The sequence below is a fragment of the Megalops cyprinoides genome, chromosome 21 (assembly GCF_013368585.1).
Source record: "Megalops cyprinoides isolate fMegCyp1 chromosome 21, fMegCyp1.pri, whole genome shotgun sequence".
NCBI classification, from domain to species: domain Eukaryota; kingdom Metazoa; phylum Chordata; class Actinopteri; order Elopiformes; family Megalopidae; genus Megalops; species Megalops cyprinoides.
In genome coordinates, this window is record NC_050603.1 from 8,623,825 (window position 1) to 8,646,693 (window position 22,869).

Consider the following 22,869-nt stretch of genomic DNA (forward strand, 5'->3'; position numbering starts at 1 on the left):
TATTTATCTGTTTTAATCTCTTTCTTAGGTGTGTCTGTATATCCTCTTCGTGCAACTCTCGCTGTCTGCCCACAGAACCTAGAACAAAAACCACAAAGTGTAAAGATTACGTTCGATATATATTTATTGTAACATAGCAACCAGTCATGCCTTTACCATTTTGTTCATTTGAGATTTCATTGTAGTAGCAGAATAAACTAAACAGACACTCAGAGGATGAAAAAGGAATGACATGTATCTACATATTTTTGGGAGAAACGGAACATGAAGAATGAGTCTCTGAGGAATGCTGTTCTGAACCAGAGCATATAATCACAGATCCATCCTCTTTAAAGTCACTCTTTTATAAGATGCTTCAAAAGCAATGTGTGGCCCTCAGTAAGATGAAGGGGCATCTTTTGACAGGTCTTTTATCTGTTCAAAATAGTTTGCTTACATTGATTTATTTTGGAGGAATGGCTCATTTTCAGTTTTCCACACACACCATTTACACTTTCACCTATTATATCAATCTTATCTTTTACAATGGGGCTTTTTCCCCTGTCAGGGCCTGTCCCTGTATCTCTCTCATCATGCCTGTAGCTTACCTAATGCTGTCCCTTTGACGCTTTTTGATGAGGTCAAATGTCAACCAATCAGCTGTTTAACAGAAAGAACCTGTACAATGTTTGCCCCCAAAGACAGTTTATAAAAGAAATGAATCGCTTTTGGAGAGCATAATGTGTGCAGACATCTGGTTCTTTCCTTTACAAAACTTCTTTCTGCACCTGAAAAAATTGGATATGTAAATATTCCTTCTAAATGCAAAAAAATTGAAGTATCCATCTCCCCCTCCTCTCTTAACCCTATACATACAACTTAATCACTTCCACTCCACTTGGACTTATTAAGGTCTCTCTCTTTCCCACCTTCTGCCCATGCAACACGTCCTGCTAGTCTCCAATATCAGTTTTGTGCTATTCAGATTGACTTCACTCTGTTTCGAGGGAAGATTCACCGTAACGCATACGTTCCGATGCAACTCTACGGTGTCCCTCTTCGACATTCTCCAGTATCACTCTGATTCTGTCTCTCACCCAAATTGAAAAAAAAAAAAGGCAGAGATCGGCGATAGCGACACTCACCGTTGTTGGCGCTCGCTCCTTCGAGTCTCCCCCTCCTCTGCCTCTCTCCAGTTTTGGTTCCTCCACGTTATCTCTCTCTCTCTCTCTCTCTCTCTCTCTTTTGTCCCCCTCTGTCGCCCTGATTTCTCTCTTTCTTAGGAATTTCCATCACAAGCCCACCCAGATTCCCCTTAATCCTCCCAAGTCCATCTGTTACTTTCACTCACTCTCTTATGCTCCATATCCCCATCTCTCTCTCTCTCTCTCTCTCTCTGCCTCCCTCTCTCTCTCCCTCTCTCTCGGTACAAACCAATCCGTGACCCCGCTCTAGGCCCAGGACACTTTAATTACACAATGTATGTATTAACCTTCTCCCTCTTCCCCTGGCGGATTTTGCACTGGGGTTGTGCGATGCCTCACTCCTGTGATGTGCTTGAGCTGACTCTCTCTGGAATGTACTCGGTGCTCAGTGCTTACTTGCCGCAGAATGTTGTCCGGTCTTTTTCCTGCCCCCATTTCCCACGTTCGGAATCTGTGCAACCAGAAAGAAATCAGAGCAGGGAGACTGAGAGAGCTATTATGAGTTATGCTGGGCCAATAGGTCTAGAATAGGTAGTAAACGAAAACTAAAAAAGCGAAAACATTAATAATTATGATAATATCATAATATATATCATAAATCATAATATGTACACTTGTAAGTACAAAATGTGTGTCTGTGTGTATGTTCTGTTGTTTGTCAGTCAGATATGGTGTCTCTGGGATGCATTGTCTTACTGGTGGCAGAGGACAGCTCATATGTCAGGCCAGAGATTTACAGTAATGAAAAATCAGCCTCCAAATCAATGCTGAAACCCAGCAGAAGAGTGAGAGGTGGAGGCAGGGGGTTAGTACTGTACATTCACACAGAGATGCAATGAGAGGGATATGTGCAGCCTCCTCTAGTGGCTGTTTCTGTAAGTGCAGCTCCTATTCAGCATTTTTGCAAGTCATTTCTATTGATCATGAGAAACTTGAATACCTTCTCAGCAACTGCTGTGCCATCCATTTTCCATTCAGTGTCCTAATGATTATGATTTGCTTTTAAAATGGAGGAAAAAGAATTATGAAGAAATAAAAGTAGGTCACTCAAAATCTCATACTTTTTATAATATACCATGGAGCTTATTAAAATATTCAGTAATCGTAAAAATTGGAGACCTGAGCTGACATTGCTATGGACAATAAAAAGGGTCTGTGTGTGGCTAGTGTTGAATTTTATTCGTCAAACAATACAATTCTTTCACAGATGAATCTAATTTTTTTATTTACCTATTTATTTACAGGAGTTCAGTAACTGATAGCTGTATATTATACATCATGCACTAAATTCAACATATAGTAAGACCATTAAAACATATCTAAGATCAATGGTTGTTATAAATGCATAATCACAAGGAAATGTTTAACACTTTGTGGGATTTGTCAGAACATACTTGACTAATTCTGTCCCACTGTATGAAAACACTCCCTATATTCAGTACTAGAGGAGAAATTTAAGAAAATGGACTTTGAATTTTTTTTGCCATGTCTCGGACCATTGAGTCAAATGCAAAGAAAAAAACAGAAAATTGGAAAATTATGCTATCTGGTCTTTAATATTGATATTTGGGCCCATACTGCACAGTTTCTGAGATAAAAGCATGCTTAGTGTCCAAGACTGAGCTGCTAACAGAGGGATGACAGGCACTTCATGACACTAAGAGATTATCAACCCACCCACTAGTACTTTAAAGGCAAAATGACATTTACAATTATTAACTATATTGTAATACAAAACATCTTGTAACTTTCAACAAGTAGTAACCACAGAGAAATGATTAGCCTAAGACAACATAGATTAACTAACATAGTTACCATAGTAAACATAGATAACATAGTTTACTAGATTGTACGCGTAAGGTTTTGGGGCTGAAACACCTTTCTCGTGGTACTGAAACAAATTACTTTAGATCTGCAGTATGTGTATGCTACATAAAAGACACTCTACATGTACAGGGAACCCACTGCCGAAAGGATCTTAATAAAATTGTGCCAGGGAGGCTATAACGATGAACACTAGTGTGGTGTTTTGTTTATCCGTAGCTTCTGCCAATTACACTCTAAAAGCAGTCAATAGGGGTGAGATAATGAGAAGTGCGCCTGAGAGATTTCCTAAGAGATGGTGGCAATTGCTTCAGGCCGCTTGTTGTTTGTTTGTTTCTTCAGGTTTAACCCAGGGTCATCCGCAGCTTAGTCTCTTGTTAGGGTTCTCCAGGCTCATCCCAAAGGTGTGTGACATTTGGCTTGTTTTGGTCATGACAAATCCAGTGAGAGGCTCGGCGTTATCTCTCGGTCCTGATTGCAGTGGTTTTCAGGTTTCGTGCTGCCCTCTAAAGGAGAGTGAAATACAACAACGTAACATTTTGAGCTCAGAATCCATTAATCCCCACAGCCAGTGTGCTTTGAGAAAAAAATCCCATGGTGAGGGAGTGGGTTTACTACATTTCCCATAATTCCACAGCACCACAACCCAAGCTTTGTGGAGTGCTGTCTGAGTGTTTGCAAGTTTGACAATAATTATGAAAGTACAGTATTGCTGACCAAGGGATTATTCTGCACTGCAAAAATGTACTTTTTTGTATAAGTTTTATTTTTTAATCTATGATTTTTAATTATTGAATACATCTCATTGAAATGTTTCACTTGCAACACTCCTCTCACCCAGGCATTAATGGCATTAATGGCATTAATGAAGTAAACCACCTATGCCAATATAGCTACTATATAGCTACTGCACATTTCAATATTATCAATATTCATTAAAGTAGATCTATAGCCTATGACACTGTCATGAAAAGGCTGTAAATTGCATGTATTAAGAGTTAATACACATGGTGTGTGGTGTTTTCAGCATGCAAATATGATTTTTTGTATTGACACTGAGGAAGAAAGACTGAAGAATAGGTATTTTCTCACTTAATTGAACATTCTTCCACACTGGCATTGAACTAAAGAATGACACAAACAGTGTTCAAAAAATGTTTCCTTGGTAACAAAAAATCTAGGGGTACAGGAGTACTTGGCAAAAACAAGTGTTTGTTAAGGATATTGCTACATTTATGAGTGAAAGTACAATATCAGTTTTCAATTGCTAAGCAAATAAGCCATTGGACATGAAAACCCTATCTGCCGGATGGGAGTTTTAAATTAAAACTGATAGTAGTGATAGGACTGAATTACTCTCAATGGAGCACGGGGGCGCTCATGAGAATAACACACTGCAATTCCTGGAGTTTTATTCGACTACAGTGTTGTCAATCACATTTAGCCTTCCAATCCACTAAGGACGTATCCTTGTTTCCCCAAACAAATGATATCAATCTCAGATAAGTGCTCCATACTCGACAGAATATAACCCTCTGCTCATGCCACTTGTCAACGGAGACCACCCTTCAGACAATGTAATTACCTTTACAGTGATGCAGGATTGGGGTTTCAGAGCTGGGAATGATAACTGGACAAAGGGAAATAACAGATTAAAGGCAGGAACTTACAGGTTACACTACTACACATGATCATATCTCATAAGACAAAAAAAAAAAAACAAACATATCAATTCATACCATTTTTGTATTCATTTTTCCCATTTTATTTCTCAAACATGTATATTCACACTTAACAGAAGACAAAGGTGATTCATCCAATAAAAGAAATTGCCTCATTCTCCCTGAAAAATAACTACCAGACCTCTAATGGAAAATAATGGCATGTTTTCCGGTCCCTCATACTTGCACTTTAAGTCATTTAGCATTTTTCAAAGCATTATTCACAAATCTTTTTCTAGTTCCTCACATTCTGCCAGTTGAAAAAGAATACGGTGTTTGTTATTGTGTCTTTACAGTCCCAATGTCCATGTACAGAGTACATCAAAAAAACTAAAAACAGAAAAAAAAAAAATACATGAAGCATAACAGATACAAGACAAAGGAATGTTACCAAAAAAGGCAGGATAAAAAGCTGTGATGTGATGTGATGCTGTATTAAAAAAATATCAATATTCTGAGAGAACAGGGTATGAATTGAAAATGCTGGGGGAATCATGACTAAAAGCTCTATTTAACAGCATCCTCCCTTCCTTTAAGATGTGACAGAAGGACAACTTTTGCAAGGGCTGATCCGAAATGGAAAGATAAATCAATGGGAGTGGGGGGATGCAAGGCTTTTTAACATAAATCAGCAATGCAACTTTGCATTTGCAAGTGTGTGACTTAACAAGGAGTCAGCACAAACTTTTAATTGGGAGTGGGGTATTGCCAAAATCTAGTATAGCTAAGCAGCCAGGTACCAAGGTCCAGACAAATTGAATTTTGGGAAAAATTCACAATAACAACAGTATTAATCAACAAGAAATGCAACACAACTGTCACTGTATCATAAAACAAACAGAAGGTTCTCAGATGAGCGATATTCCTGTAATGTAAAAAATGACTCTTTGCCTACGTGGATGTGAGCAGTGGATAAGAGTGGGGTGAAAAGTGACTCCTTGGTTCCTGACGGGGGATTCAGCCTAAAATTCAAGCGTTTATGCTGAGAGCGACAGTTTTCGTCACCATGAGCAAAATGTCAGCCTTTTCACTGTAACGTTTTTTTTCTTTATCTTGGGCTTCATATCAGTAAGAAATTCAGTGAGGGAGGCAGCAGAACAGATGAGAATTTTGTATTGATGTAAATCTGTCAATCATCTGCACAGGAGTGAAACCCTGATCCTATCAAGTGACAGCATGTAGATGGTAAAAGGACCAAGTACTGATCTGTGCGGGACTCCATCAGTGACAGCGATGCCAGAATATTGCCGTTAAAGCAAAATGAAATTACACAAGATTAAGGATGAAGATGACATTTTACAATATAAAAGGATGAACAGAAAAAAAAATAGCACTGGCTGAAAAGTAGGCCCTTTAATACCTCACTTTAAGCCTCAAGATTCATAGACATTTGGTAAAGCCAACACAATACTTTTAACATACCTTTTATTTACTGTGATCAAGACGTAAATCTTGGAGGAATGGAAATAAAGTCGGACAAAGACAACCCTACGAAACAGATAAACTCCACTTTTACTCTCAAATTCATTTCATGCTGTAATAAATAAATAATAAATAAATAATGAATAAATAAATAAATACAATGTAACCAGATAAAATGTTACATTTTCATTTGAAGTAAAAAAATACAATAAGAAAATAAATTACATTACATCAATCAAAAGGACGACTAGCTACTAGCTACTAATTTAGCAGGCGGCAGCGCACGGCAGTCTTGTGCCCAGCAGTATATTAATGGAGTATGACTGGATCAGATTCTGCAGGACATCCATACCTTGATGCGGTAAAGTATGTATGAAACATTACAATGTTCTGATGCTTTCAAAGTGTCTGGCCGGAGCTGACAAAACACAAGGGGGCCTAAAGCTGTACTATGCTGTCCTTGATATTCCCAGTGTATTTTACTGGATATTTCGACCCTCGTAACTTCCAACTTGTATTAGTGTCCACATGGGTGTTCCTTAGGCTTAGGGACAGTGGCTCAACATGTGTCTTTCAGTTTGTAGGCCTAGTTAACTGGAGATCTACACGTGAAGAAAACAGCATTCTCCTCTTGGATTTACAAACACAGCACAGAGATGCCATAGTTCCTGTCACACTATTGCCACCTGGGTACAGAGTTCAGCTTTTTGCCTAACTAGACTTGGAAAGCATAGTTCTTCATCAGCAACACGTTTCATACACATTATATAGTGTATTCGAATTTGACCTAATACCCCTTCAATGCGAGTTTTGCAGTCCAACTCTGCAAGTTTTTAACCACCTTTCAGGCGTTTCTGTCTTTCACTGCAGTAGTACTCTTCATTCTTTACTCTGAATGCAGAGACTGTGGGAGGTGTTTGTCATATTTAATGAAATCACCGCATTAGTGATTGAGCTTATTTTAGTGTTCTGTTCCGATGCAGCTTAGCGTGTGAGATTAACATCTTCTCCATTTCACTGTAGTAACAGCACAATACCGAGAACTTTTTCCACATTTATCCATATAGTTTTGTCTTTTTCCCTTTCAAAAAAGCTTGCATAACCAACAAAGTAAAAAAAAAAGAAAACAGATTATTCAAAATCTACAACTATCTGATGTCCTGCACCGTAAGGACATACATTATTAAATTTGCAGAAAAACAAACATTTCACTGATCCTCTTTTTTCAATATTAGTATTTAACACATAAATCTAACACATACATACAGTGATAATGGTGGAACTTTTGGTGGGAGTGAGAGGAGGGAGGATGGGGTGAATTGTCATAGAAGGAGGAGGACTGGTGCTTTCTCCTGTTGCTGCTTTGCCACATACACGCCACTCACCACCACTGCCATGTCTCCCTGGAACTCCCCACCCAAAAAAAATAAGTGAGGCAACTCGAGAGCTAATACAGCCATGACAATGGCACCTCCATGCAGGGACGAGGAAGAGGCTCCTCCATTACGGTTAGTCTGCTCCATGCCAGGACCCAGTTGTGAAGGCTTCTGAGTTCACATTGCAGTCATAGCCATAACAATCTGGGCCACTACCAGCATGGCAGGGGACATGTTCATTATATGATTAGGTGATACTGGGCTGGTGTGGAAGTGGCTGAGTCCAAGTGAGGAGGAATGTGGGGAAATGGAGGCAGAGGGGGGAGGAACCAAAAGGGTTGGATGCTGGGGGAGGAGTATGGGATGCCCCTAGTTTGGAAATGGTACTGCCTGAGGAGACAGCCATGCCTGGGAGTGGACAGGTGCCTGGAAAATAAAGAGAAAGATGACAGGGAAGGGAAAGAGCAGGAGGGAAGGAAAGAGAGTAGAGAGATAATAGAGTCGTAATGGCTACTAACTATGAGGCTGAGTCTAATATTACTACAGATGATTTTAACACCAATTATCCACTACATGGGAATGACAGTCCACGTCGAAACACTAAAACACAATCACGGCCTCAATAATAGATATGTAACCTCTTTAAATTCAATTCTCTCTCTCTCTCTCTCTCTCCTATCCTTCCTTACCCTGTGATTGCATGAAGGGGCTGGATGCGGGGTAGGAGGACATGGGAGGGCCAGATTGTTTGGGTTTGGGTTTGTTGGAGACCAAGAAATCTAAATCCACTAGCGCTGCGCTAGCACCCAGGAATGACTCAGGTGTTTTTCTTGCAGGGAGAGAGGTGTCCGTGGAGGAGGGGTCAAGGGTCGCCTGGGTCCCAGCGCCGCCTTCCCCTTCCCCACTGGTGGGAGTAGGACCACCGGGCTCTTGGTTCACTGAAAAACCGAAGGGGGTGTGAGGTTAGTACTATACATTCACACCCAATACAAGAACAACAGTGTATCAACACTACCAACTGAGGGGGAAGTGTGTGTAAAACCAGCAGGATGCTTGCCATGAAATTAAAATGATCCAAGATCCCAAAATTAATGCACAGCTATAGAAACTGCTACTCACCATAGAGTGGAGGTACAACAACGAAAATGAGCACATCTCGGTCTTTAGTTCCTGACGGCAGCAAAGTCTAATTAACTTTCAGCCCCCAAGAGATGACTACGTGATGAACTTAAAGTGTCACAGAGGAGGAATTTTGATTGTATTGGAAAAAATTACATCATACGTCCATCCAATATTATTAATGATGTCTACATATGAATGAAGGCCATAGCTGTACTGAAAATGAACTCATATGATATGTGAATATGTGAGAAGGGCTACACATGTGGGGATTATTTTATACACTGGCAGTTATATATAGACAGACATAATAGCCATGAATGTCTGTCGGCATGTGTATGGCTGTACACCAAACTGCTTGTCCACATATTCCCTCCAATTCAAAAAAACAGAAGCGGGAAGAGCCTACCAGAGAGGGGTATGTATATCTGTACCTGCACCGTTAGTAGTGTCTTTAGCTGGGCCCCCCCAGGGGTCAGAGGTTGAAGAGACTGTTGGTTGAGCCCCTCCGTCTCCCCATGGGTCATTGGTCGCGGCTGTCGCTGGAGCACCTCCGTCTCCTCCCCAGGGGTCAGAGGTCGAGGCTGTTGGTGCAGCGCCTCCGTCTCCCCAGGGGTCATTGGATGCGGCTGTCGGTGCGGCGCCTCCATCTCCTCCCCAGGGGTCATTGGATGCTGCTGCTGGTGCAGCCTCTCCGTCTCCTCCCCAGGGGTCAGAGGTCGAAGCACCTGTCCCTGTAGAACTAGCTGGGGCTGCTGGAGCGCTCCAGGGGTCTCCACTGGGCGGACTCGCAGGTGAGAGAGAGAGAGAGAGAGAGAGAGAGAGAGAGAGAGAGAGAGAGAGAGAGAGAGAGAGAGAGAGAGAGAAAGACAGAGACAGACATTTATATTACACAGCTTCGCAAAACAAACATGGGGAGCTGTCTTTTACAAAATGTGATCTCCACTCAAATCAATGAACCAAACCTACAATACTGCATCCTACTGTGCCATCTTACTGTATACCTTCTATCTGACCGCACTATTCAGAAACAAAAGTAGCTCCCCACACTACAAGACTCCTGAAATATCTACATTTTAGTTTCAAAGCTGCCTATCCACAGCCCAGAAGTTTGCTCTGCTACCTCATCTGAGACAATAAATAGACAGCTCAAACATTAAAAAGGCAGATAAACATGTAATATGTAAAAATGTAAGCCCTATTTCATTTGCGACATAGCTGCATTAAGTTCTGACAATAACAGTAACGTCTAACCTGTGAACATATAGGTAAAATAATCATTTATATATCACTATATACATTCCTATTGGGTGTTTATTTCTGTAACAACAGACTGATCACAGAACAGGGGGTTTCTGGGTGTTCTGGCCAAATTAACACTCAGGCTTCCCTTCGTATTAATTGGCCTAGTAATTCACACCTTTTCCCTCATCAAGTAACATATGATTAGATTTCTAGCACAAAATGACCGCCGTGCATCAACACATCAAGTATATTTGGCTTTGCAAAGCATTCTCAACCTTTATCTCCCTCACCTGTGGAGCCCCAGGGGTCATTTTTAGCACTGGCCCCATCTCCCCATGGGTCAGAAGAGGCATCCACCGTGGTCCCACCACCACCCCAAGGGTCTGAATCTGCCGGGGGCGCAGGGGCAGGCCCGTCCCAGGGGTCTGAGGAGCCGAACAGTTCAGAAGCCGATTCGGATGTGGTCGCGGTGTTAGCTGTGGCTTGCGTGGAAGCGGCTGAGGGAGGAGCAGCTTTTGAGCCCGCCTCCATCTGAGAGGGCCGAGGGTGAGAGAGGGTGAGGGAGGAAAGGATTAATTCAGTACACGCACACAGAGAGAGCAGACACCACGGCCCATTAATGCTCCTCACAGCGACATGCTCGGACAGACAGCGTCATGGGGCGAGTCAGAGACGGGAGACGACGAAATGGCAGCTCAGAACAAAGGCGGGACGTGTAACGATGGCGTAACATGAAGACAGCGACAGGTGGAAATGGCGGTACCCTTCGGTACACACCTCCTCAGCCTTAGGTTTGTCCGTCTGGCTCTCTTCAGCGCCTTCACTTCTGGCATTACCCTCATCCTGTCAATCACATACGCATACAGCTGTGACCACACCAACATCCTGTCACACCTGCCACACGCGGACTGAAATACTTTTTTTAGGAAAGGAGCTCTACAGTGACTTCACCTACAGTTTGGTACAATATAGTATGTGGGTCCACTTTCCACTTTAGATAACATGTTTGTGGCCACGGGGGGGAATGACTTCTCAGCGTAACGATACAAGCAATGTGTTCAGCATGGCTGCTTTCCTCTGCCAGAGCCATCTTTCCTCTCAGCTTTCTCTCACCATAGCCTAGTCTCAGAGTTTAGCTTGAGGGAGGAGTGGAGTTATACTGACGTTTCCGGGTGGCCTGTGGCTTCACATCACGTGACCTACAGCACACATCAACATCGGACACCATGGAGCAGAAGCGGCTCGACCAGCTCAAGACAACGGGACGCTGAAGCCAAAGCTTATTTAACACATTCAGCATTCAACCCCGTGGCGTATCACAGCTTTACCTCTTTGCACTTGGCCGGGTCCTCTTCAGCGGTGCCTTTTGACTCGGCAGCGTTGGCTCCAGGGCTAGCGCCAGATCCCGGGGTCCTGAAGCCGGCGCCAGGCCCCTGGGGCCCGAGGCCAAGCGATGCGAGTCCGCTCGACATACCTCCCAGTCCTCCGACCCTCAGAGGTGTACCTGTAGGTGCCGGGGGGGCTGAGAGAGAACAGGAGGGAATGGGGTAGGGGATGAAGAAGCGACTACAGATTACACACTGCCTGTGGACACTGATCTGCAACATCTATCAGTGAAATGCTGAACGCTAAGGATTCTTTATGAAGCTATGAACTCTGTAAATGGTTAATGTTTCCATTGATAGAACATTCTCCCAATATGTGGGCTGCTGATGTATCTCCCAAAAGAAATATGAACGCCAAACCCATGAATACTTGAACAATTCCACATTTTGTACATAAAATTGTATCCATCTCCAGTCAAAGCTATCTGGATAAAATGAAAGTGTACACACACTAATCCAGCTAAAAAGTCATGTTTAAGTACAGTAGTGTTCATCATAACGGGAAGCATTAAACGTTATCTGAAAAAAACAGATATAAACCAAAAAAGGAAGGCAGGCAAAGTTGCAGGCTGCTTGTGAATCCTGCTGTACTCTTTTGTGTCAGCAAATAGACTGGATTTTTTGGCGCGCAAAACGATATAACCAAATCTGACCATTCACCAGCACTGTGAATATTATTTATTATGATTATTTCAGGTCAACTCACATCTGAATTTGGCTAACTGACTAATGCAGCCATTTAAGACTCTGTTGTGTCACATAGATTTAAACCTTAGATTGCAGCACTGTGGAGGCATTTTTCACTCCTATTACATGGCTCTAATGTCTTTTTCAGGAAATTCTGAGCATCAAACACGTATCTCAGACAATTAAAAAGGGACATGTGGTCAATGGACAAGAAGCCAGAACTGTAGCTTTAATAAAGGAACTGCCTTCAAACAAGTGAAGAGAGGCCTGACACACGTTAAAGTATTAAGTCTATCATTTCAAATCCGTTTGAAAAAACTTTCCTCAACTGTGTTGAACTAATGAATGGTGTAAGTCAAACCAAGTATGACATGAAAATGAATCAGTGGCAAAAGTTGTTGTCCCATTGCAGCATAATAAACTAATGTCATACGTAGCAAGTTTTGGTCACTATTATATGATCTATGAACAAGTGTGATGTAATTGCGTACAACTACAACAGGCAGCGGCAGTGTGTGTCTGGCTGGATGCAAACTACATGGGATCAAACAGCAGAAAAGTTCATATGACAAAGTGTCCTGTGCATTCAACAAAGTGTCTTACATGCCATAAATACTTAACAGCTGAAACCGTGTAAGAAAAAGTCTTGCGCAAAAGAAGATCTTTCCAGAAATGTTGATTATACATTGCAATTCAGGGTTCCACAGTTAGTAGGATGCCTTGTGACATCTTTCATTTAATATCAAAGACCACAAAAACACTCAAGGACAATGTAAAATTAAGTTCTGCTTACTGGCCTGTGCCTGGGCCATCTTCTCTTTGGTCTTGATTGCATGGCTTCTCTCTTCCTGTAGTTTATTTTCATCCTTCACCAGAGCCACTAGCTGCTTAGCCTTCTCCCTCACATTGATTCCCTTTGTAAAACAGCAGTTAATTTCAAAGCACCCACTGAAACATGGCAGTTAGTGAGTATTGCAAATACTAAGTATCAGTGCATGTTATTTCTGTCTACATATACAATCGCTGATTGTGAGTGCGAGGGTGTGTATCTGTCTGGGTGTCTCTGTCTGATGACCAATTTCAAGTGTATTTAAAAAAACAGTTAAGAGTGCGAAACTTTATCAGTTGTGTGTGGTTTGAGTGTATGTGCATGTGTGTGTCTGTACTGCAGTACCTGGTCCTTGCCATCCCTGTCTATGAATTGGAATTCCTTCAGGACCTGGAGTGTGTAGATATTTTCCTTGCAATGCTGAATGACCCGATCAGAACCTGTCTTCAGCAGGTACTCCAACAGGGTCAATGCCTGCGGCAGGGGACAGACACATTATAAACCCTTACCAGAGGCGGTCCCTGCTACAGGCCTTGCAGAGCCAAGTTACAGCATAATCCAAAATCTGATTAAAGGTGTCCGCTACTTTTTTTAGAAAATTTTAAAAATGGTGATGCTACCCACATTGAATGCACTGTAACCATTCATTAGAAATATCTCAAATAAAACTCTGAATATGTCCAGGAAAAAATGTTTTGTAAAGAGATTAAGAACTGTGTGGTTCATAGAACCTATTTAGGTTCAGAAATTTTGTGTTCAACAACAATACTACAAAGGCAATGACCCATATATCCCTCCCTTGAAGGCATTATCAGTGGGAAAAATACGTATTTTTGACAGACTAAGAGTTTGATGTGCTTAGTGATACAATACAATCATAGAATTTTCCCACTTCTGTGCTCAGAACATTGGCTAACAAGGAAACTTGTTCCCAGCTGTACCAAGCTGCCACTATTGTACTCCTGCTTTTTTCTCACCCAAAACCACGGTTTCAGATTGATCCTCCACTTCACAGACTCTCTGACCTTACCAGTCCCTGCTCTCTACCTTACATGACCTTGCATAGCCGAAAAGCAAATATAATTTTTCCACTTACATGACTCTGAATGGAGTTTTTTTTTTTTTTAATTCACTTGAGCAACTGTCTTTCATACTTTCGTTTCATACACGGCCATGCCATGTTTAACTATTTAATTATAATCATTTATTATATGTACAATGCAATTGCTGCGGTCACATTACCAGTTAATAGGTTAATCAATTTGTAAGCAGATTCCAAAGTTCCAGCATTCGAGAGTTCTGAACATTTGCACATGCACATCCCAAGGTATCCACAATTTCTGACATCATGATAAATCAGAATGCTTCTCTGAATTAGACATACAAAACCCAAGTACAGTTCAACTGTGTTTGAAAAAAATCCCTTCACCAGTAATTATTCCCTCTTATTTGACCTCTGACCTCACCTTATAGACGTGTCTCCAGTTTTTGCCCTGGTCGTTGAGGCGTTTCCACAGCATGTTCATGATCTCAGAGCAGGCCACGACATTGTAGGTCAGGTCTGAAATGTCTGACATCAAAGAGCTAGACGGGCCCCACGGGTCGTTGGAGGTTGCTTCCCTTACCTGAGAGAGATTTTTTTCTCAAAACACTGACACCGATGGAAAGTGTTGGCAACTTGAAACATACAACAGTACGTACAACGAGGTACTGAAACAGAGTAATAAGAAGGTACAGAGAATAAAATGCAAAAGGTGGGTAGCAAGAGTAAAGGTGAAGGAGAAATATATATATGAAACCTTGATCTCTGCTTCAGAGAAGTTCTGAATAAGGTTCTTCATTTGTCTCCGTAGCATTGAGGTCGACATGGCTGCTGGCTGAATACACAATTCTGCTGAAATCTGACCTAGAGATGACAGAAATGAGTGATTGTTATGCTCTCATTAAGGACAGGACAGGTCCTTAAGATTTTTGAATTCCCGCCTTTGTAACACAGCAAAAGATACTACTGACTACCAATGCCATTGAGTACTACTATTGTTTACTAACAACACCCACAAAATGTAACTACTCTGTGAGGTCAATGGAAAAGAGGGGTTGAACACTGTAGAAGTGTTAAGTGGTTACAGGTTTTTTTTTTTTTTTTTAACCCACTGCTTAAGCCCACTCCTAAAATGTTCTTAAAATATTCATGAATAATTCCTCGGGTACTGTCAAAGCATCCCTTGTCGATCACAAATATATATTAAAATACATCAGTCACAGCATGGAGATAACCATTATCAACAACAAGATAACATTATCTGTTCCATTCCATTTGAGGAATGCCACCTCATTGATAGACACACAAATGTAACTGCATTGTGTGTTACACAAACGCATAAGATGAACTTCCACAACGGTCGTTTGTAGCCATTTCTCTGAGTGCATTTGGGCTTTTTTTTGGCTTTTTTTACTTTATAATGCCAATTAGGTGATCTAAATAATGCAATCTTGTTTTACTGGTGATTTTGAAAAATAAAGAAATCACCAGAGTGTCTTTACTACTTATATGGAAAGAAAACACCAAAACAGAGAAACACAGCTAGAAACGGATGTCAGATGTTGGGGATTGGAAAGGTACTTTGCCACTGTAATATTAAGGATTAAAAAGTTCACATTAATGAATTATCAAAGTTAAGCCACCTACATGGACATGAAAGATATCTAGCTATACAGCACAAACTAAGTCTCATTGTGTACACATCCTGTCCCCATACTGTCTCTAATACTTACTGTATGCACTTTTGTACGTCGCTTTGGATAAAAGCGTCTGCTAAATACATAAATGCAAATGTAAATGTAACTGTAAAACAGGACAAAACAAAGAACAATAAAAAGAAAAATAAAAAAATAAAATGGGTCTCTTTCACTCCCTCACCTGTTCAAGCTGGAATGTGGGATGCTGAAAACCTTCTTCCTCAGGCTCGACTCCTTTACAGAGCGTTCTGCCTCAATCTGTATGCCTCTCGCCACGGTGTCATTGGGTCCCAGAACCAACTATTTCTACAAATGAAACTGCAGAGAGAGAGAGAGAGAGAGAGAGAGAGAGAGAGAGAGAGAGAGAGAGAAGGGAACCTGAAATTAGCATTTCACAACCAATGGAGAGTGGGCACTTCAAACCATCAAGGACCCCCAAGGACTCTACGAATATCAGTCAGCCTCATGAGGGCCACTTTGGAACTAGCCTTCTACACCCCACTGAACACTGTCCCAGGCATTCACTTAGAATTATTCAGATTTCCTGAAAATTTAAAACTAATTTCAAGTTAAATTAGGTACGCTTATGATCCTGTCTCCTGTTCGAACCTCTTACTTTTGACAGTTGACTTTCAGATTTTACTGCATCACCAAATGAGGTGCACACTGAAAGTCAGTGTGTCATTTTTTTTTCCAAGTTCCCTTTAAATGTCATTACCACGTTGGGTATGAACTACTTAACAATTATCTAGTTAGTTATGAATTGAATAAGGTTGCTGTTGATTCGTGCAGTAATGTATTCTTAAAATGGAAGTGTCCTTCCTACATCACACTGCTACAAATATCTAGGAATTATGACAGAGCCACTTAACAACAGTGTAAACTGACAATATGGATATTCTTGTTACCGTTACTTATCTCTAGTTCTCTAGCTTGTAACTTATTTAGTTACTGAGCCACCTAGCTACCAAATTATTACCACACTGTGAATTCCCCGCACATATATACATAGGTAGGCAGACGGGTATCAATAAATATCTAGTGAAATCTATGTAACCGTATATTCATAAGACAACGGTTTATTAACACGCACTGCTAACATTACATAATTGCTAATGTTAGTTAGCTATAGAATGATTTTTAAAAGAAGCTACCGTTTGCCACAATGGCTTTCGCATGTAGCTATCGACAGCTTTAGATGCCACACTTGCTAACCTCAGCATCACACGGCTCGAGAAGGTGGGTGCTGGTACACACATTATACACCCTCTTGCAAGCATCAGACAGCAAAAAATATTCTACAATAATCTACAACAACTAGACAGGTATCTAGCTGGCCTTTGACAATACACTATTAAACATAGCCATCAGCAGTAAAAAGAAAACAACGCAATGGTAAATTAAATCAGGTAGCAACATTAAATGTATAAGCAGGTTAATCTCGCAGGCTAGCTACATTAGCTAGTCTACCTATGATATACCTTTAACCATCACCAGCTACCTACTTACTCGCACCGTTTTCAAATTCCTTTTCTTCCTCTGTCACGAAACAAATTAATTCAGGGGGAGTGAGGGGATTTTGGAAAATTGTTGCAGAGCGAATTTCGCCAATGAAGCTAGACCTATTAGCTTGCCAGCTACATTTAGTGTTGCCATGTAGAATCGGTCAAATTATGAGGACGAATACCTAGCGGGACACAGCATAGTCAGAATAGCTGAAATAAACAAGGCGTTTACTTAAATAGAACGGACGTTGAACCTTTTCCAATATGTCAAATAAAACTGATATTGTGCCCTACACAATTCTGACTATTAGATTGTATGTAATACTACCGTTATCATCCAGCCCGCTGCCTATATGGACGTGGGTACTCAGCCTGCAGACGCTGGGAAGACAGAACAACCAGATGGTGGCACTTCCGCTTCCTCTCATCCCGGCCGTAAAGCGGACGCCCTATGCCCCATGCTGTGTGGTAATTATTCACGAAGAGTTTTAGGGGAATAAATACGTTAAGGCAATAAAAATATGGAGAAAATTATTTAAAAAGCAAATATTTTATCGCTATATTTAACCAGCAATCAGTTCAGATTTCTAAAGGGAAGGGAAGAAACATCCTCCTCCAATAATAATAATAATAATAATAATAATAATAATAATAATAATAAATATGAATGCATTTGTACCAAAGTAATGGCTAAACAACATTATGCAAATATATATCATTTTTGTTTGTATTTTAAATTCCCACAAATCTGTCACTCGTTCTTATGAGGTACCAGAATAATTGCCACCACTGTGGAGACCACAGATTATGCCTAGTAATTGTAGAATTACTTCCCAACCAGAGGAAAAAAAAGATAAAAAACTTCAGTAGTCAGGCACAATTATTTTTGTCTACATATTTGTGATTGAAGAGGCTTATCTTGGGTATGGATTTAATATTGAACTTTTGTAAACCCTTTTTCCTTATTCAGATTTAACCTCATCATTCATGTCACACAGGGATCAGATAAGGTTAATTACAATATCAATCTATTACACCGACGAAGAGATTTCTCATTGTCTTGACTCTTTCATTCCTGCAGTATGATCACAACAGAAATTCTGTTTCTTGGCCATGCTGTGGATGGATGATGCAGGCCACAGAAGGATATCACACTTAAGCAGCACAGTGATACAACAGCACACAACTGAAGGTTCTGAGAGGCATGGCAATACAATGACCTAACTTGCAAAAAATACATCTGTGTGTGTGTGTGTGTGTGTTTGTGTGTGTAGGCCAGCGTTTCCCAACCCTGCTCCTGAAGGCACACCGTCCTGCATATCTTCTATCTATCCCTGCTCTACCTACCTGACTGAACTCATCAGTGGCACTTTTGATTAGCTGAGCACACCTGATTTAGTCAAGCAGGAAGGATACATAGAAGATATGCAGGACAGTGTGCCTCCAGGAGCAGGGTTGGGAAACACGGGTGTAGGCTACAGATACTCCCATTTAATCTGCATGCCAAGTGTTGTTGCAATCCCTTAGTCATTGCACCATCAGGTCAGTATTCCCTTTCTTCCTCTAGATGGAGTAAAGATCCACACTCTGCTGCAGAGTCCTTTGCGGAGTGGTGGACAAGGTGTGTCCTGGTCTAATTTTTTAGCAGCATAATATCATGACTTTCAGACAGACTATTTGTGTCCCGTATATGCCATATATTATGAAAGACCACCTCAATAAGAATGCCCTAAAGGTGTTTGTATTTTTATTCGTTCAGAAATTACTCCTGGTTACTGGGTAATGACGTTGTATATAGTTTTTGTATGCATGGAATGCAACACTGTGGAAAATACTTCTGACGACAAATGAACCATATCTTCATATATATATATGTATATATATATATATATATATATATATACATATTTTTACACAAAGGTGGATGAAAACACAAAACCAGAGAGTGCAGCACCTCAGAGCTAAACTAGTGCACATGGAGGACAAAAATAGATGCCGAAAAAATCGTATGTTTGAGGAGGGAGCTGGAGGTGTTGAATGTGCCTGCATTGCTGAGGAGTGACCTCCAGCAGACAGACATCTTGAGGTTATTAGAGCCCACTGCATCTACATTAATGATTTTATCACACGGGGTGAACCACATGTGCTACTTTTCAACATCCCCTGTCATTGTTTGTCAATGAACGACTATTCCAATACAAAAAGCTCATTTAATTTAAATTTTTTTTTTTCTAGAGTATGAAAACATTCTTAGCGACAGAAAGGATTCTTGTAAGCAATGGAATAAGCTTTATCTCAGAATTTGCAAGACTTTCCTCTATGGCTTACTGCCGTCAAGCCCATTTGCAGATCTCTAATATTCTTGGCTCGTTCTACTATCTGCTCTGGCCTTCCGTGTTGAGGAGTCTGAACTCTGACATGAAAAACAAGTTATCGTAGACCCCCAAGCCTGGTAAGATTATAATCTGTCATCTGACTTGTCTCACCAAGTGCAGAGCCCTCGCAGCTGTCTTCTACTGTCGAACATTTTCTTCATGCTGAAGCCCAAAAGCGATGTGTCCAAAGAGCCCTCTAAATTAAACTGAACCCTCTTAGGTTTAAATGGACTGCATTTATATAGTGCTTTTCTACTCATTTGAGTACTTAAAGCACTTTTACAGTTATATGCATCACATCTACCTACCAGTGGCAGAGGCTGCTATACAGGGTTACCAACTGGCCACTGGGAGCTGTTGGGGGTTTAGTGTCTTTGCTCAAGAACACTTCAACACTCTACCAGGATGAGCCAGATTCAAACCAGGGACCTTCCAATCCCCAACTGGCTGCTCTACCTCCTGAGCCACTGTCACCCCCAGGTTTAAGTCTTTGGCTTTTTTACTCAGTTCTTTAAGTGCCAACTCATACTGTGCCAATGTAAACTGGCTTTCCGTATGGGCTGGAACAAAAGAAAATCAGGTTTGATTAATTAATTTGTTTGATATGGTCACATTACACCATGCACTAATTGCAATATTTTTAAACAAGGCACATTGTCTACATGATTAATAAATTTGTGCCTTAACTCTTGTGTTTCCACTTCTCATGTGTATTATCGTTAATCTCAGATATGTAAACATATAAAACCATGGCCATCTAATCAATATAGAATTTTTCTCTCAATAGCATATTAACAATATCCCATTTCTGATTTACAACCAAGGAATCATGTCACCGTGGTTTTGAGACCATTAAGCAGTTTGGAGAAAATGCATGACGTGAGTCGATTCCCTGGTTTCTTTGTCTTCTACAAATAGTTGTACCACTCTCTGGATGTTATGCATATTGGAATAATTGTTTTCCCTCTTCCATCCCTAAATATGCACACATTTATAGATAAATTCTTTACCACTATTGATTGCACTCTTAATTTCACAAAAAAAACCCTATTTTTAAAGTAATCAAAACTATCATATTAAGAGTCAATTTTCATAATATAAAGAAATCCTTATTTGCTTGGTTTGCATCTAGACGCAAATATTACATAATCAGTAATGAATACAATACAAGTAACCTTGCCAACTCAGCTTGCAGTAAGAGATTTATAAATATGCTAATTTCTTTGCCATTTCTGGCAACAATTTATCTTCTTACAATTTCAAGAGGAACTTGGCAGGGCTGTACTCTGTCTTCCCTGCCATTCGCCCTATCTTTAGACCCCCTCGTCCAATCAGCTCGCCAGTAAGACCTGACATCATGTTTCACGCTATGCTGATGATGTGTTATTTGTTCAGGATATCTTTTCCCCCTCCATTAACCATTTTAGACCATTTCAGTATCCTTTCAGGGTATTGGTCTTATTTCCATCAATCTCTTCCAGATCTGCTCTATCACTCCTTAATGAAGCAACAAGGAATCCATGTTTAATACCCCTTCCAATGGAGCAATAATTAAAATACATGGGAGCAAATATATATTCTATCATAAAAGAAACTATTTTTAGCAAATTGAAATGTCATTTTAGACAGGTAGTGACTGTGATGTATGGTAGTGTGTGTACTTGGCTTCCCTTAGTTTCTAGGCTGACTAGTCAGGTTGCACAAGTTAACTTTTGGTACAGCTTGCATGGTGTTATGCTCACACTCACTGGTCTGGGAGTGTTAGCCTTGTTAGCCTAGTCTGATACTGTTGCTCATTCAGCTTGAATAGATACACTTCTATTATTTTGTGCTGGAAGTTGCTCTGGATCAGAGCATCTGCTAAAATAATGTGTAGTGTAATGAAAAATAGTCCACCATATTGGAATAAAAAGCACTCATTCATTTCCAAAATTGTCTGGAACTGCAGGTGCCTTTGGACCAAGGTTTTTACTTTAAAAAGGGGACATTATCTGGGGGGGTTATCTTTACCTTTAAAAACCTTTACCTTTAAAAGTAGTTTTGGTCAATGGTTGTGCTTTGTGCCTCTACATGTTTGATTCGAATGCATCGGTTTCATCTTGTCCTCTTGAGGAAAACACTGTATCCCCTCTCAAAGGGGTAGATGTAGTATTCTCAAATGCACCTCTCTGGAAATGTGAGCTAGGCTTAGGGCTGTTAAGTACACAGCTAATCTCTGCGTGGCATGCTGCACAGAGGCATGGTGATGTTTATATGAGGACGTCTGCACACTCCTCCGTTTCAGCAATACTACTTGGAGGTCATCCTATACCCTTCCTGACTTTGAGAGATACTCTTTATTTCTTCCTTAATTGAGAACTACGGTCAGCATTGGGTACCCCTGAGGTCCGCTCCAGCAAGGTATTCATTATATAAAAAATTATTTTCTAACACGGAACATTCCAGCACAATGTAGGCATTCATATTGTATCCTTGAACTCATTTGCTATATCCACAAACTTCTTCTCCCACCCACTATGGAATTTAAGAGAATTTGGCATGTTATGTACTGACTCCTACTATTGGATTGTGACGCTTATGATTTAGCGTCATTTCTACTCTTAGCCTAACCTTCTTGTATGTGCTCTTGTAATTCTCAATAAGAGCATCTGCTAAACCATCAAATGTAGTGTAAATGTGATGGCCCTCTTTAGGATTTGAAACAACAGGCTTCGTCTCCTCATTTTATCCATTCCTGCTACATTAATTAGACAAACCTGTTTCTCTTCACCCTGTTTGGAATACAGATTTACTATTGCACTGAGAGGGAGACTGCATGGCATCAACTCTGCTTTGCCTGAAGGAATCCTGACCTTCAAAGGATCCAGTACAATATTATCCAGAGAATATATCTGAAGCCTCACAGATGATTCAGTATGAAGCTTATGCCCAGCACTTACTGCTTGCTCTGCTCTCAACACAGCACTGGCATTTCATTTCATATGGCATGGAAATGCCCAAAGGTTGAACCTTACATTGTCCTTTCCAAATGTACTACCTGAACAGTTATTAACCTATTAAATTATAATGGTTTTCTTATAATTTTAGTCATTTCTTAATGCCCCCCCCCCCCCCCCCCCCCAGCTGTTCACCAGGATTGTTTCTTTTCTCATACTCTTGCCCAATGCACTGTGACACACATGGATGCAGAAAATGGCTATTTTTCCACATTTCATATCCCACAATGCACCACAGCAGAGCAAATGCTGATTGTAGGATGGGCACATCCACACTGACATCACTGACGGACTTCACAAGCATATCACAGGCCGTTAGAGGGAGCCGCCGCAGAGAGACGAGGGAACACTGCCGATACATCCAACCCTATCCCTGGGGGAAAGAAGCCAATTGGTTCTGCCACAGTGGGCTCCCAGTCATTGTCAGCTGATGACAGGGCTTGGGTCAAACCCAGGCTGTGG

At 40.8% G+C, this 22,869-nt stretch overlaps 1 protein-coding gene across 1 annotated transcript; it reads right to left on the reverse strand.

The window, feature by feature from the left end:
• Positions 1–7,378: 7,378 nt before the first annotated feature.
• Positions 7,379–17,440, reverse strand: LOC118769115 (epsin-1-like). The gene is made up of 12 exons (XM_036516130.1): positions 17,365–17,440; positions 15,713–15,849; positions 14,592–14,698; positions 14,259–14,417; positions 13,138–13,266; positions 12,757–12,877; positions 11,220–11,413; positions 10,669–10,734; positions 10,167–10,422; positions 9,651–9,666; positions 9,081–9,433; positions 7,379–8,465 (listed from the first exon to the last, which is right to left on the reverse strand). Exons 3-12 carry the CDS (start codon positions 14,658–14,660, stop codon positions 8,203–8,205), a joined length of 1,626 nt encoding a protein of 541 aa, XP_036372023.1. The 5' UTR covers positions 14,661–14,698; positions 15,713–15,849; positions 17,365–17,440; the 3' UTR covers positions 7,379–8,202.
• Positions 17,441–22,869: the final 5,429 nt, after the last annotated feature.